At 50.4% G+C, this 12,428-nt stretch overlaps 1 protein-coding gene across 3 annotated transcripts in view; it reads left to right on the forward strand.

Moving 5' to 3' along the window:
• Positions 1–9,794: 9,794 nt before the first annotated feature.
• The window catches only part of TMEM189 (transmembrane protein 189), a 29,724-nt gene continuing 27,090 nt past the window's right edge, over positions 9,795–12,428 (forward strand). For 2 of the 3 annotated variants that reach the window (XM_025398622.1, XM_025398623.1), the window contains exon 1: positions 9,795–10,076. In XM_025398622.1, coding sequence (XP_025254407.1) covers positions 9,956–10,076 — 121 coding nt within the window. In that variant the 5' untranslated portion in view covers positions 9,795–9,955. The remainder of the gene's footprint in view (positions 10,077–12,428) is intronic. The other variant, XM_025398621.1, reaches the window with a different exon arrangement.

Raw genomic sequence — 12,428 nt, forward strand, 5'->3', positions numbered from 1 at the left:
CTGTAGTCCCAGCCACTCGGGAGGCTGAGGCGGGAGAATCGCTTGAACCTGGGAGGCGGAAGCAGCGGTGAGCCAAGATCGCGCCATTGCACTCCAGCCTGGGCAACAAGAGCCAAACTCCCTCTCAAAAAAAAAAAAAAAAAAAAGAAAGAAGGAAAAGAAAAGAAATTAAATTATAACATTGCACCAATGTGACATTTTCTGATCTTAAAAACTATACAGAGTTCCTGTAAGAGAATGTCTTTGTTCTTAAGAAATACACACTGGGCCGGGCGCGGTGGCTCAAGCCTGTAATCCCAGCACTTTGGGAGGCCGAGACGGGCGGATCACGAGGTCAGGAGATCGAGACCAGCCTGGCTAACACGGTGAAACCCCGTCTCTACCAAAAAAATACAAAAAACTAGCTGGGCGAGGTGGCGGGCGCCTGTAGTCCCAGCTACTCGGGAGGCTGAGGCAGGAGAATGGCGTAGACCCAGGAGGTGGAGCTTGCAGTGAGCTGAGATCCGGCCACTGCACTCCAGCCTGGGCCACAGAGCAAGACTCTGTCTCAAAAAAAAAAAAAAAAAAAAAAGAAATACACACTGAAGAATTTAGGCTAAAAAGGCATTATGATGTCTGTAACTGACTCCCAAATGGTTCCGAAAAATAGTACACACAGAGAGATAGAAGGATAAATCACGTGTAGCAAAATGTTGATAATTAGGGTGTTGAGAGTTTATTGTACTGTTCTTGCAACTTTTCTGTAAATTTGAAAAAAAATTGAATTATTATTTTTTAAAGGCATTTTTTAGAAACTCACCTATGTTTTGTTCTAGTTTTTACAGCATAGTTTTAATCTGTCATTCCCACCTGCTCCCAGGAAAAGGAAAAACATCATTGTATGATTGTGCTCAGGATCTAGGCACAATCAGGGCACAGTCCCAAGAGGCTTCCAGAAACGGGTTCTCAGTATAAGTGTGGCAGGCAGGAATATCTCTTGAGTATTTGTAAAATGCCTGGAAAGAAATTCCACCAAACATTGACAGTGGGTGATCATAGTCCTGTTGTCTGTTGTCTCCGCTCTGTAACCACCCTCTCCCTGCATCTGCCCCTCCCCAGTTTTGTTCAAAGGTCCACCCCTTCCCCAGGCAGCCCACGTGCCTCAGGGAAGTGACCCCATTCCCTGCCCCACCTTGGAGGGCCGGATAAGTCAAAGGGTAATCTTATCCCTCTGCTAGTGAGTACAAATGAGGTCTAGGGTCCAACAAGGAGCAAGGAGCAGTTTCCTGGAAGCCCTGGGCTGATGTTTGACTTGCTCTGAGATAGAATAAATGGGAGAAAGAGACTTTATGGGACATCTGGGCCTAGGGCTCCTGGATGCTGTGCTGAAAACACCACATACAGAAGCTAGTCTAACCTTCTGGATGATAAGAGCCCAGATGCAGCACTGAGATGCCGCAGCCAACAACCAGCTATCTGAATCCCATCTGAATCCCATGTCACCATGAGTGAGGCCACCTTGGCCTGGCCAGCACAGCTGAAAGCCAGAAGCAGCCACATGCACAAGCCCAGGTGAAACCCACAGAGGAACCACCAGCCAACACACAGAATTGCAAGCAGTAACAACTCGGTGTTCTTAAGCAACTCAGATTAAGACAACAACTTTAAAATGAACCAGGCCTGGCCAGGTGCGGTGGCCCATGCCTGTAATCCCAGCACTTTGGGAGGCTGAGGCTGGCAGATCACCTGAGGTTGGGAGTTCGAGACCAGCCTGACCAACATGGAGAAACCCCGTCTCTACTGAAAATACAAAATTAGCCAGGCATGGTGGTACATGCCTGTAATCCCAGCTACTCGGGAGGCTGAGGTAAGGTTATAACATGGCCTGGCATTCAGTAAGTGCTCAATAAATGTTCACCATTATTGTTGATCATGCATTTCTGATCTCGTCCCCTATGCCATTCACTATGAGGGCTCGTGATGACAGGCAAGAAACAAGTAATTTACTAGGGAAATAATTGGGGAACTCTCAGGAACACCAGGATGGCTAGAGAGCCTAGGAAAGCAGTTTGGACACTGGAGGCCAAAAAGAAGGACTCGTGCCTGCCATGTGTGCGGCAGAAGCTTCCGAGTATCAACTATTAATAATATCATTTTCCTTTCTTTTTTTTTTTTTTTTTTTTTTTTTTTTTGAGAGGGAGTCTCGCTGTGCTCCCAGGCTGGAGTGCAGTGGCGTGATCTCGGCTCACTGCAAGCTCCGCCTCCCGGGTTCACGCCATTCTCCTGCCTCAGCCTCCCAAGTAGCTGAGACTACAGGCGCCTGCCACCACGCCCGGCTAGTTTTTTGTATTTTTAGTAGAGACGGGGTTTCACCATGTTAGCCAGGATAGTCTCGATCTCCTGACCTCGTGATCCACCCGCCTCGGCCTCCCAAAGTGCTGGGATTACAGGCTTGAGCCACCGCGCCCGGCCTATTTTCCTTTCTTATTATTAATAGAACCTCAGCTTTTTAGTTGGTCTCCACAGAGGACAACTGCATTCTCTAGCCTCCTGTACAGCAGAGAGTGCCATGTGACTAAGACCAAGTTCTAACCAGTAGGATCAAAGCAGGGAAACGTTGCCTTCTTTGCCCCTTCCTGCTGGCTAGTATATGACACAATGGCTGGAGCATGAGTGACCTTCTTGGGCCCTGAGGTGGAAGCCACCTGTTGGTTGACTGACCAGATGGAGGAGTGACCAGATAGAAGGGGCCTGGCGATTGTGGATTCTGCCACACTACCTCTGGTCCCCTATATCTACGTGAAAGGAAAAGAAATGTCTGCCAAGTTTGTGTGTGTGTGTCTGCGTAGTGTGTGTGTGTCTGCCAAGTTTGTGTGTGTGTCTGTGTAGTGTGTGTGTGTCTGCCATGTTTGTGTGTGTGTGTCTGCCATGTTTAAGCCACTATAACTTTGGAATATCTGTGGCTTATCAGATCTAATCCAAACAAATGCACCTCTATGTCACCCTCACAGATAAGATTGATGCAAGGGAACCGCAGTTGTGGCCATAACACAAAGATAGCTCCAACCACCACCAACATGGATTGAGCTCGGCCCCGCCCTTCTTGGCCTCCTGGCCTTTTATTGCTCGCTAATTCCTCTAGATTCCTAATGACTCCCATTCCCTGCATGCACATCAGGTACAGTCACACCTCCTGGCCTTTACTCTTGCCATACCCACTGTCCAACTTCCCTACCTTATCTTTTGTTTTGTTTTGTTTTTTGAGACGGAGTCTTGCCCTGTCGCCCAGGCTAGAGATTAGTAGTACGATCTCGGTTCACTGCAACCTTTACCTTCCAGGTTCAAGCCATTCTCCTGCCACAGCCTCCCCAGTAGTTGAGATTACAGGCACAGGCACGTGCCACCACACCCAGCTAATTTTTGTGTTTTTAGTAGAGATGGGGTTTCCCCATGTTAGCCAGGCTGGTCTCGAACTCCTGGCCTCAAGCAATCCACCCGCCTCGGTCTCCCAAAGTGCTGGGATTACAGGTGTGAGCCACCACGCCTGGCCCTTTACCTTACCTTTCCTCTTTGGTAAAAACATTGGACAAGTTGGCTGGGTGAGGTGGCTCACGCCTGTAATCCCAGCACTTTGGGAGGCGGATCACAAGGTCAGGAGATTGAGACCATCCTGGCTAACACGGTGAAAACCCGTCTCTACTAAAAATACAGAAAAAGTAGCCGGGCATGATGGCGGGCGCCTATAGTCCCAGCTACTCGGGAGGCTGAGGCAGGAGAATGGCATGAACCCCAGAGGCGGAGGTTGCAGTGAGCCAAGATTGCGCCACTGCATTCCAGCCTGGGCGACAGAGTGAGATTCCGTCTCAAAACAGCAAAAAAAAAAAAAGCATTGGACAAGTTAACTTCTCTGAGCCTCAGTTTCCTCTTCTGGAAAATGGGGCCAAATAGCAAGTTGTATGCAAAGTGCCTGACACAGAGTAACAGCCACCTTCAAACACAGTTCCCCACACCTTTCTCCCTGATCCTTCCCTGATCTCAGGCCCCACACTCTGCAAGCAAGAAAAAATATAACAAAATAAAAACAGAGAATCCAGGCCGGGTGCGGTGGCTCATGCCTGTAATCCCAGCACTTTGGGAGGCTGAGGCGGGCGAATCACCTGAGGTCGGGAGTTCAAGACCAGCCTGAACAACATGGAGAAACCCCATCTCTACTAAAAAATACAAAATTAGCTGGGCGTGGTGGTGCATGCCTGTAATCCCAGGTAGTCGGGAGGCTGAGGCAGGAGAAGCGCTTGAACCCAGGAGGCGGAGGTTGTTGTGAGCCAAGATCGCGCCATTATACTCCAGCCTGAGCAAAAAGAGCGAAACTCCGTCTCAAAAAAAAAACAAACAAAAAAACAAAACAAAACAAAAACAAACAAACAAAACAGAATCTATTGGATTCCCATAACAGTGAAGTTCAAAGGAGAGTTGCAGTTCAGGTAAGGTTTGTTCTAGTGGCTCAGTGCTAACCGTAATAGCTACAATTTATTGAAGGCGAGTGTAGTGGCTCACACCTGTAATCCCAGCACTTTGGGAGGCCAAGGCAGGTGGATCACTTGGGGTCAGGAGTTTGAGACCAGCCTGGCCAACATGACAAAACCCCATCTCTACTAAAAATACAAAAATTAGCCAGGTGTGGTGACGGGCAGTTCTAATCCCAGCTACTTGGGAGGCTGAGGTAGGAGAATCACTTGTACCTCGGAGGCGGAGGTTGCAGTGAGCCAAGATTGAGCCATTGCACTCCAGCCCGGGTGACAGAGCGAGACTCTGTCTCAAAAAAATAAAATAAAATTTATTGAGGGTTTACAATATGCCAGGCACTTCTAACAACTATGTATGTATTAACTTGTTTATCTTCATAACAACCTTATGAAGCAGGCATTCTGCTAGGATCCCCATTTTTACAGGAGAAAACTGACATCCTAACAGAGTAAATAATTTGCCCATGGTCACACAGCACACAAGTGATGGAGCTGAGACTTAACCTAAGTCTGTCTGACTAGAAAGGTAGGGCTGCTTTCAGGTGAAGCTTGATCCAGCCACTTAACGGTCTCAGCAAGGACTTGGTTTCTCTTGGTCTCTCCTTTTTGCTTCCTGTAATGTTGGACTCACTCTGAGGATGATGCCTTCATGTCTGCCAGCAGATTCTGATGAGACTTGCTTCCTTATTCACATCCCAATTCCATACCAGGATCCTGAAGTCCACTGTGATAGACCATCTTAAGTCACATGCTCATCTCTGAATCAATCACTGCATCCCAGGGGACTGGACGATGTTGCTTAGCTTGTGCTAACTTCAGGGGCTGAGAACAGGGGCAGCAAGAGAGATTCCTCCAAAAATTCAGGGCTTTTTTTTTTTTTTTTAATTTTTTGAGATGTTTTGAGCCCACAATTCCTGTGGGCTCAAAGCCCACTTCTTAGCAGCCCACATATTCAATCAAATCATTAAAATACATCTGTGATAGAGGATTTTTAGGGCAGTGAAACTTCTCTGTCTGGTAACTACAATGGTGGATCCACGTCATTACACATTTGCCCAGGCCCACAGAATGTACACCAAGAGTGAACTCCAACGCAAACTATTGACTTTGGGTGATAATGGAGGGTCAATGTAGCTTTATCAATTAACAAATGTACTACTCGGAGGCCAGGGGCAGTGGCTCACGCCTGTAATCCCAGCACTTTGGGAGGCTGAAGTGGGAGGTTTGCTTGAGCCCAGGAGTTCAAGACCAGCCTGGGCAACATAGTGAGACCCCATCTGTACAAAAAATAAATTAGCCAGGCATGGTGGTGTGTACCTGTAATCTGAGCTACTTGGGAGGCTGAGGTAGGAGGATTGTTTGAGCCTAAAAGGTTGAGGTTACAGTGAGCCATAACGGTGCCACTGCATTCCAGCCAGGGAGACAAATAGAGAGACCCTGTCACAAATAAAAAAGTTTTTTTAAAAGAATCAAGTCTGGACTAGGCGCAGTGGCTCACGCTTGTAATCCCAGCACTTTGGGAGGCCAAGACGGTTGGATCACCTGAGGTCAGGAGTTTGAGACTAGCCTGACCAATATGGTGAAAACTCATCTCTACTAAAAATACAAAAAATTAACTGGTGTGGTGGCACACATTTGTAATCCCAGCTACTTGAGAGGCTGAGGCAGGATAATTGCTTGAACCCAAGAGGAGGAGGTTGTAGTGAGCCAAGATCACACCACTGCACTCCAACCAGGGCAACAGAGTAAGACTCCACTCAAAAAAAGAAAAAAAATACAAAAAATTAACTGAGCGTGGTGGCCCATGCCTGTAATTTGCCTATAATCCCAGCTACTTGGGTGGCTGAGGTGGGAGAATCACCTGAGCCCGAGAGTTCAAGGCTGCAGTGAGCCATGATCACACCACTGCACTCCAGCCTGGACGAAAGAATGAGACCCTATAAAAAAAAAAAATGTATATGTCAAAGAACATGATCTAGAAAGTTAAAAGACAACCAACAGAATGACAGAAAATATGTCATAAATCTTATATCTGATAAGGGATTAATAGCCATAATATATCAATAACTCTTACAGTTAAAGAAAAATACCAATAACTGAATTTGAAAAAAGGCAGAAGATTTGATTTTTTTGTTTGTTTGTTTTTGATATGGAGTTTCGCTCTTGCTGCCCAGGCTGGAGTGCAATGGCGTGGTCTCGGCTCACTTGGATCACTTGCCTCCCATTATCAAATGATTCTCCTGCCTCAGCCTCCCAAGTAGCTGGGATTACAGGCATGAGCCACCGCATCTGGCCAAGGCAAAGGATTTTAATAGATATTTCTCCAAAAAAGATATACGTGGTTGGGCACAGTGGTGCATGCCTGTAATCCCAGCACTTTGGGAGGCCGAGGCAGGTGTATCACTTGAGGTCAGGAGTTCACAACCAGCCTGACTAACATGGTGAAACTCCGTCTCTACAAAAAAATTAGCCGGGCCTGATGGTGCATGCCTGTAATCTGAGCTACTGAAAAAAAAAAGGCAATTCTGACATGTGCTACAACATGGATGAACCTTGAAAACATTATGCTAAGTGAAAGAAGCCTGACACAAAAGGCTTCATATAATTATATGATTCCATTACATTGAAAAGTCCAGTAGAAGCAAGTCCTTAGAAGTAGAAAGTAGATTAATGGTTACCAGGACCTGGGGAAAGAGGGAAGTGAGGGAGTAACTGCTAATGGATATGGGGTTTCTTTTGGGTGTACTGAAAATGTTCTGGAACTAGATAGTCGTGATGATTACACAACTGTGTGAATATACTAAAAACCATGGAATTTACTTTAATAGGGTTCACTTTATACTTTAAAAGGTATGAAATTTATATCTCTTGGCCGGGCACGGTGGCTCATGCCTGTAATCCCAGCACTTTGGGAGGCCAAGGCGGGCAGATCACAAGGTCAGGAGTTCGAGACCAGCCTGGCCAACATAGTGAAACCCCATCACTACTAAAAATACCAAAATTAGCCAGGCATTGCGGGCTCCTGTAATTTCAGCTACTCAGGAGGCTGAGGCAGGAGAATTGCTTGAAACCAGAAGGCAAAGGTTGCAGTGAGCCGAGATCACGCCACTGCACTCCAACCTGGGTGATAGAGCTTGAGACTCCATCTCAAAAAAAAAAAAGAAAAAGTAAGTCAGATCATGTCATCATGTCATTCCTCTACTCAAAACCCCACAGGAAGGGACTTCCCAGTTCATTTTAAGTAACCGGCTCCCCCATGCCCTTTAGGTCTTGGATCCAATGTCATCTTCTTAAACAGGACTTCCCTAACCTTCACCCCCACCTCCCAAGAAAGCAGGGATTCTGCCATGTTCCCTGCTGTTTCCCTGGGTCAGGTTGGTGCTTAATAAATGTGTTCAGTGAAAGAATGAAGGAATGAGTTATCTCAGGCAGTCTGTCCATCAACCGTCGGGTGCTGGCCACTGTGAGGGTCTCTGGACACCAGCACTAACCAGCCACCCTACCCTGTTTGGAGGCTGTGGGATGCGAGTAGAGAGCTTTACAAGGTGTTTACCTGAAATCTGACAACCAGCCCCCACCAAAGCCACCAACCCCCATCTCCAGCCTTAAGCTCCTGGGTTAAAAAATCCAACTGTTGGATTAACTGTGCTGTTAATACATGATGCAAAACCAGCCAGCTTCACCAGAATTCACCAGGACTTGGGTTGCAACCCGTCCCTGCCACTGAAAGGTGGCTTTTCCTTCCTGGGAGGAGGTGTGGGAAAGAAACGGAGGGAGCATAGGCCTGGTGGGGGACAGTGGCTCTCTATGGCAGGAACACTCAGGAAACAGCCCTGGGGTGACTGGTAGTGCAGGAATCCAGGACTTAAACCCTCAGAGAACCTGGATTCTGGAACGGGCTCTTACCTCCCCTCTCTGCTCCCCTCAGCACCTCTCAGGACCTTCCACAGCCTCCAGGGAGGCTCCTATGTGATCTCACTGTATGGATTTTTTTTTCTTTCTTTTTTTGAGACCGAGTCTCACTCTTGTCACCCAGGTTGGAATGCAATGGCACCATCTCAGCTCACTGCAACCTCCACCTCCCAGGTTCAAGTGATTCTCCTGCCTCAGCCTCCCAAGTAGCTGGGATAAGTAACCTGGCTAATTTTTGTATTTTTAGTAGAGACAAGGTTTCACCATGTTGGCCAGGCTGGTCTCAAACGCCTAGCCTCAGGTGATCCACCAGTCTTGGCCTCCCAAAATGCTGGGATTACAGGCGTGAGCCACCGCGTCCAGCCTGTATGGAATTTCTATGAGCAATTATTGCATACTTTGTTGTCGGTTAGACCTGGGGTAAATCCCTGCTGCTGTCATTTATCTGCTGAAGTATTAAACGCATCTGGCTGAGCCTTAATTCATTCATCAGGCATTTATTGAGCTTCTACCATGTGCCAGCCCCAATCTTGGCACGGGGGCTCTGCTGTGACCAAAGCTGTTCTCTGCCCTCAGGAGCTTGCTCTCTGATAGGAGAGACAGGGACTGCAAGCTCAATCCCCACCACAAGCGCTGTGAAGACAAAACAGGGTGATGTCACAGTGACTGGAGGAGGGGGCACCTTTGAGCAGGGTGGTGGTGGTGGGGCTCTCTGAGGAGGCAATACCATTGGTGTTTAAGAGTCAAATAAATGTTGCTCGTCTAGCTCTTGGTCCAGCGCCTGACAGATATTAAGCGCTCAGCAAATCTCATAGTGACCCTAGCTGTCATTTTCATTAGCTGACTGTCCTCTCCATCGGGAGAACTTGAGCTGGGGAAGATGTGGGACAGGCTCGAGGTTTCTCCTCTTTGGGCGCACAGCACAGAGCTGGCACACAGCTGATGAACGCACGGCCCCCGAAACCTCTGCACACAGTAGGGCTTCATAAACCAGCCCACCGTCCATCGGCCTCGCCAGGGAGCATTGTGCAAAGCACCCGCCAAATGCTCCCTGGCCTCCGCCCCGGCCCGGCGCCCTCCGTTCGCGTCCCTTGCACATAGTGGGCGCTTAACGCTGCGGGCTCAAGAAATGCCCATTTCTGGGCGCAGCCTCGGCCCACTGCAAGGGCCAGTGAACCGAAGCCTAGGTGGGCGGCGACGCGCCGCGAGCTCCAGGTGGGCTGGAGCCGGGAACCCAGCCGCGGCTGAGCGGGTCAGGCGGGCACCCGCCTCCGCCCCACGCTTCCGCGCCCAGCTGCGTCCAGCTGCGGCCCAGCCTCCGGCTCGCGGCGGTTGGCTGCGGCTCAGCGGCATCCGATTGGCCTGCGCAGCTCCAGCGCGAGCCCCGATTGGCTGTGACGCGCGGCCGGGCGAGGACCCCGCCCGCGGCGCCGCCGCGCCCGGCGCTGGGCGGTCATTGGGCGGCGTGATCTCGCCGCGGTTCCGCGGCCCTGCCGCCGCCGCCGCCAGCAAAGCGCACCGGGCCGGTCGGGCGAGTGGCCATGGCGGGCGCCGAGGATGGGCCGGGCCAGCAGCTGGAGCTGGACGAGGACGAGGCGTCCTGTTGCCGCTGGGGCGCGCAGCACGCTGGGGCCCGCGAGCTGGCTGCGCTCTACTCGCCAGGTAAGACCTCCGGGCCCCCCTCCAGGCCTGCGGTCACCAGCCCCCGCTGTGGACAGCGACCCTAGATTGGAGCCCCAACCTCGGGCCCAGATGCGGAACTCCAGCCTGGGTGTCTAATTTGCAAATAGCGCCCCTAAGTTCGGGAACCCCACCCCAGCGTCCCTTCCAAACCCAAGCCAGAACCTTGGCCCCGGGGTTTCCTGGCTGCAAAGACACTCCCCAGATCAAGAAACTACCATGAGCTTCCTAGGCGACAAATGGAGCTCCCATCGGACCCGCAGATACGGAATCCTAGCCCCGGGGCATTCTTGGTTGCGAAGAGTGCTCCTAGACTTAGAACCCCACCCCCTCATCCCTGCAGGACCCAGTCCAAGCCCAAAGCTGCCCTTCAGCTATAAGCACTGCCCTCAGGCCCCTAAAAGTCACACCTCATCCCAGGTTCCCCAAATCTGGAATCTACACCCTAGTGCCTCCTCTGTGCCCTAGCCCAGGCCCTGGGCTGCAGACAATGACCTCACTTCCCTAACCTGGGAATGTCAGCTCCTCTGCCCAGGGAACCCTAACTCAGGGGCTTCCAGCTGCACGGTACCCCCCACACCCTTCCCCAAAACCCCATCCTAGTGATAGCTTCAGTGGCTACAGACCGATATCCTCTCCTCAACCCTCCAGTGGGGAGCATCAGTCCTTAACCCATATTCTTGGATCCCAGGCAGTGAAGGGACTGAACGTACCCCAGTGTAAGCTCCCCTGTACATAAGCCCCAACTCCAGCTCTTGCCCCTTCCTCACGTCCATGTATTAGCCCCTTCCTTAGGACTTGGGACTGGAACCCCCATATTCCCCAGACCAGATCACAAGTTGGAGTTCACCTCTCCCTCTGCCCCTTTCCCTCGGGCCACGGTTTCTCCCTAGCTTCTTCCTGCTTTGCTCACTGTATATGCTCCAGCAAGCACGCTGGGGCACCCCCACCTTCTCTGACTCCTGTGGTGAGCCTTAGGAGTTTTATTGTTTGGCTTCAGAAGGGCCCTGTGTCCCCAGGGGTTAAGGAAGCGCCTTTGAGAACTCCAGATTCAGGTTACTGGGAGGCACCTCTGCCTAGGTGTCACCATTGCATCAAGCTTTGTTTGTCAAACATTCTGACATCCTTTTGCTGTGGGGCAGCCACCAAGCACCACACGCAGCCCTTGCCTGGAGTGGGTCTGGGTCACTAGCACCTTAGCTTTCCACCCTCACTGGTCTGGGTTCCATGCTGTCTCTTCCTTAAAAGGCAGCATGGCCATGGGCCATTTGCGATTCCTCATTGGGTCCTAGACCACTCCATTCTCTGTATGTGATTTTTTAACTCCTGACTTGGGTACCTGGTCCATGCCGCTATGGTTTCTTCAGGCCTGTACCCAAGGCACCCAGCCTACGGACTTACAACCTCCCGCTCTCCTGGAGGTAGGCCAGGGTTAACATCCTGACTCTATTACTCAGCCGTATGACCTGGTCCAAGCCACTTTCCGTCTCTTTTTCCCCTTGGTTTCCTTGCAAGTTAAAGTTTATCTGCCCCTTTGTGTTAGGAAGTGGAAATGAGATCGTCCACTGTGGTGCCGCACTAGGCATTCAGTAGGCACTCCCTGTTGTTAACAGTAGTCTGACCTTTGCTGTGGGGGATCCACCTCACCTCTCTGGTCCTCAAACTCCCCACCTGGGAATTGGGGATAAGGATTCAAGGGCCTCCCTCTTTAGTGTCCAGCTCTGCCTGCTCCTGTGAACCCTGCCTACTTTCAGACAGCCCAAATCATTCCCAGGCATTCTAAGCCTCCCCAGGGATTGCTGTCTCCCCACCTCATCACGATCAATTGCATATTTGTCCATTTCTGGTTTCCCCAAGTGCACTTCACTCTCTGAACAGCCATGCCTGAATCACAGTCTGCAGACAGCCTGGTGCCCCAAATCTGCAGTCAAGGCCTCTTATCTCCTCCAGACCTGGAGGTAGGGGAGGAGACTTGCCAAACTGGTTTCTCCAACTTCCTTTCCACTGGCCTCTCTGCTTCTATCCGCTCACTGTGTGATCTTGGGGAAGTACTTGACCCCTCTGGGCCTGATAAAATGAGAAACCAGGCGCAATGCATGTTGAACACCTATCTTCTAGCCCGTGTTCTAGGCTCTGGGGGCAGAGTGGTGAGCAAGACAGAAAAAAATGGAGCTGGCTGGGCACGGTGGCTCACACCTATAATCCTAGCACTTTGGGAGGCCAAATTGGGTGGATCACTTGAGGTCAGGAGTTCAAGACCAGCCTGGCCAACATGGAGAAACCCCGACTCTACTAAAAATACAAAAATTAGCCAGGTGTGGTGACGGGCAGTTC

Source organism: Theropithecus gelada, chromosome 10 (genome assembly GCF_003255815.1).
Source record: "Theropithecus gelada isolate Dixy chromosome 10, Tgel_1.0, whole genome shotgun sequence".
NCBI classification, from domain to species: Eukaryota; Metazoa; Chordata; class Mammalia; order Primates; family Cercopithecidae; genus Theropithecus; species Theropithecus gelada.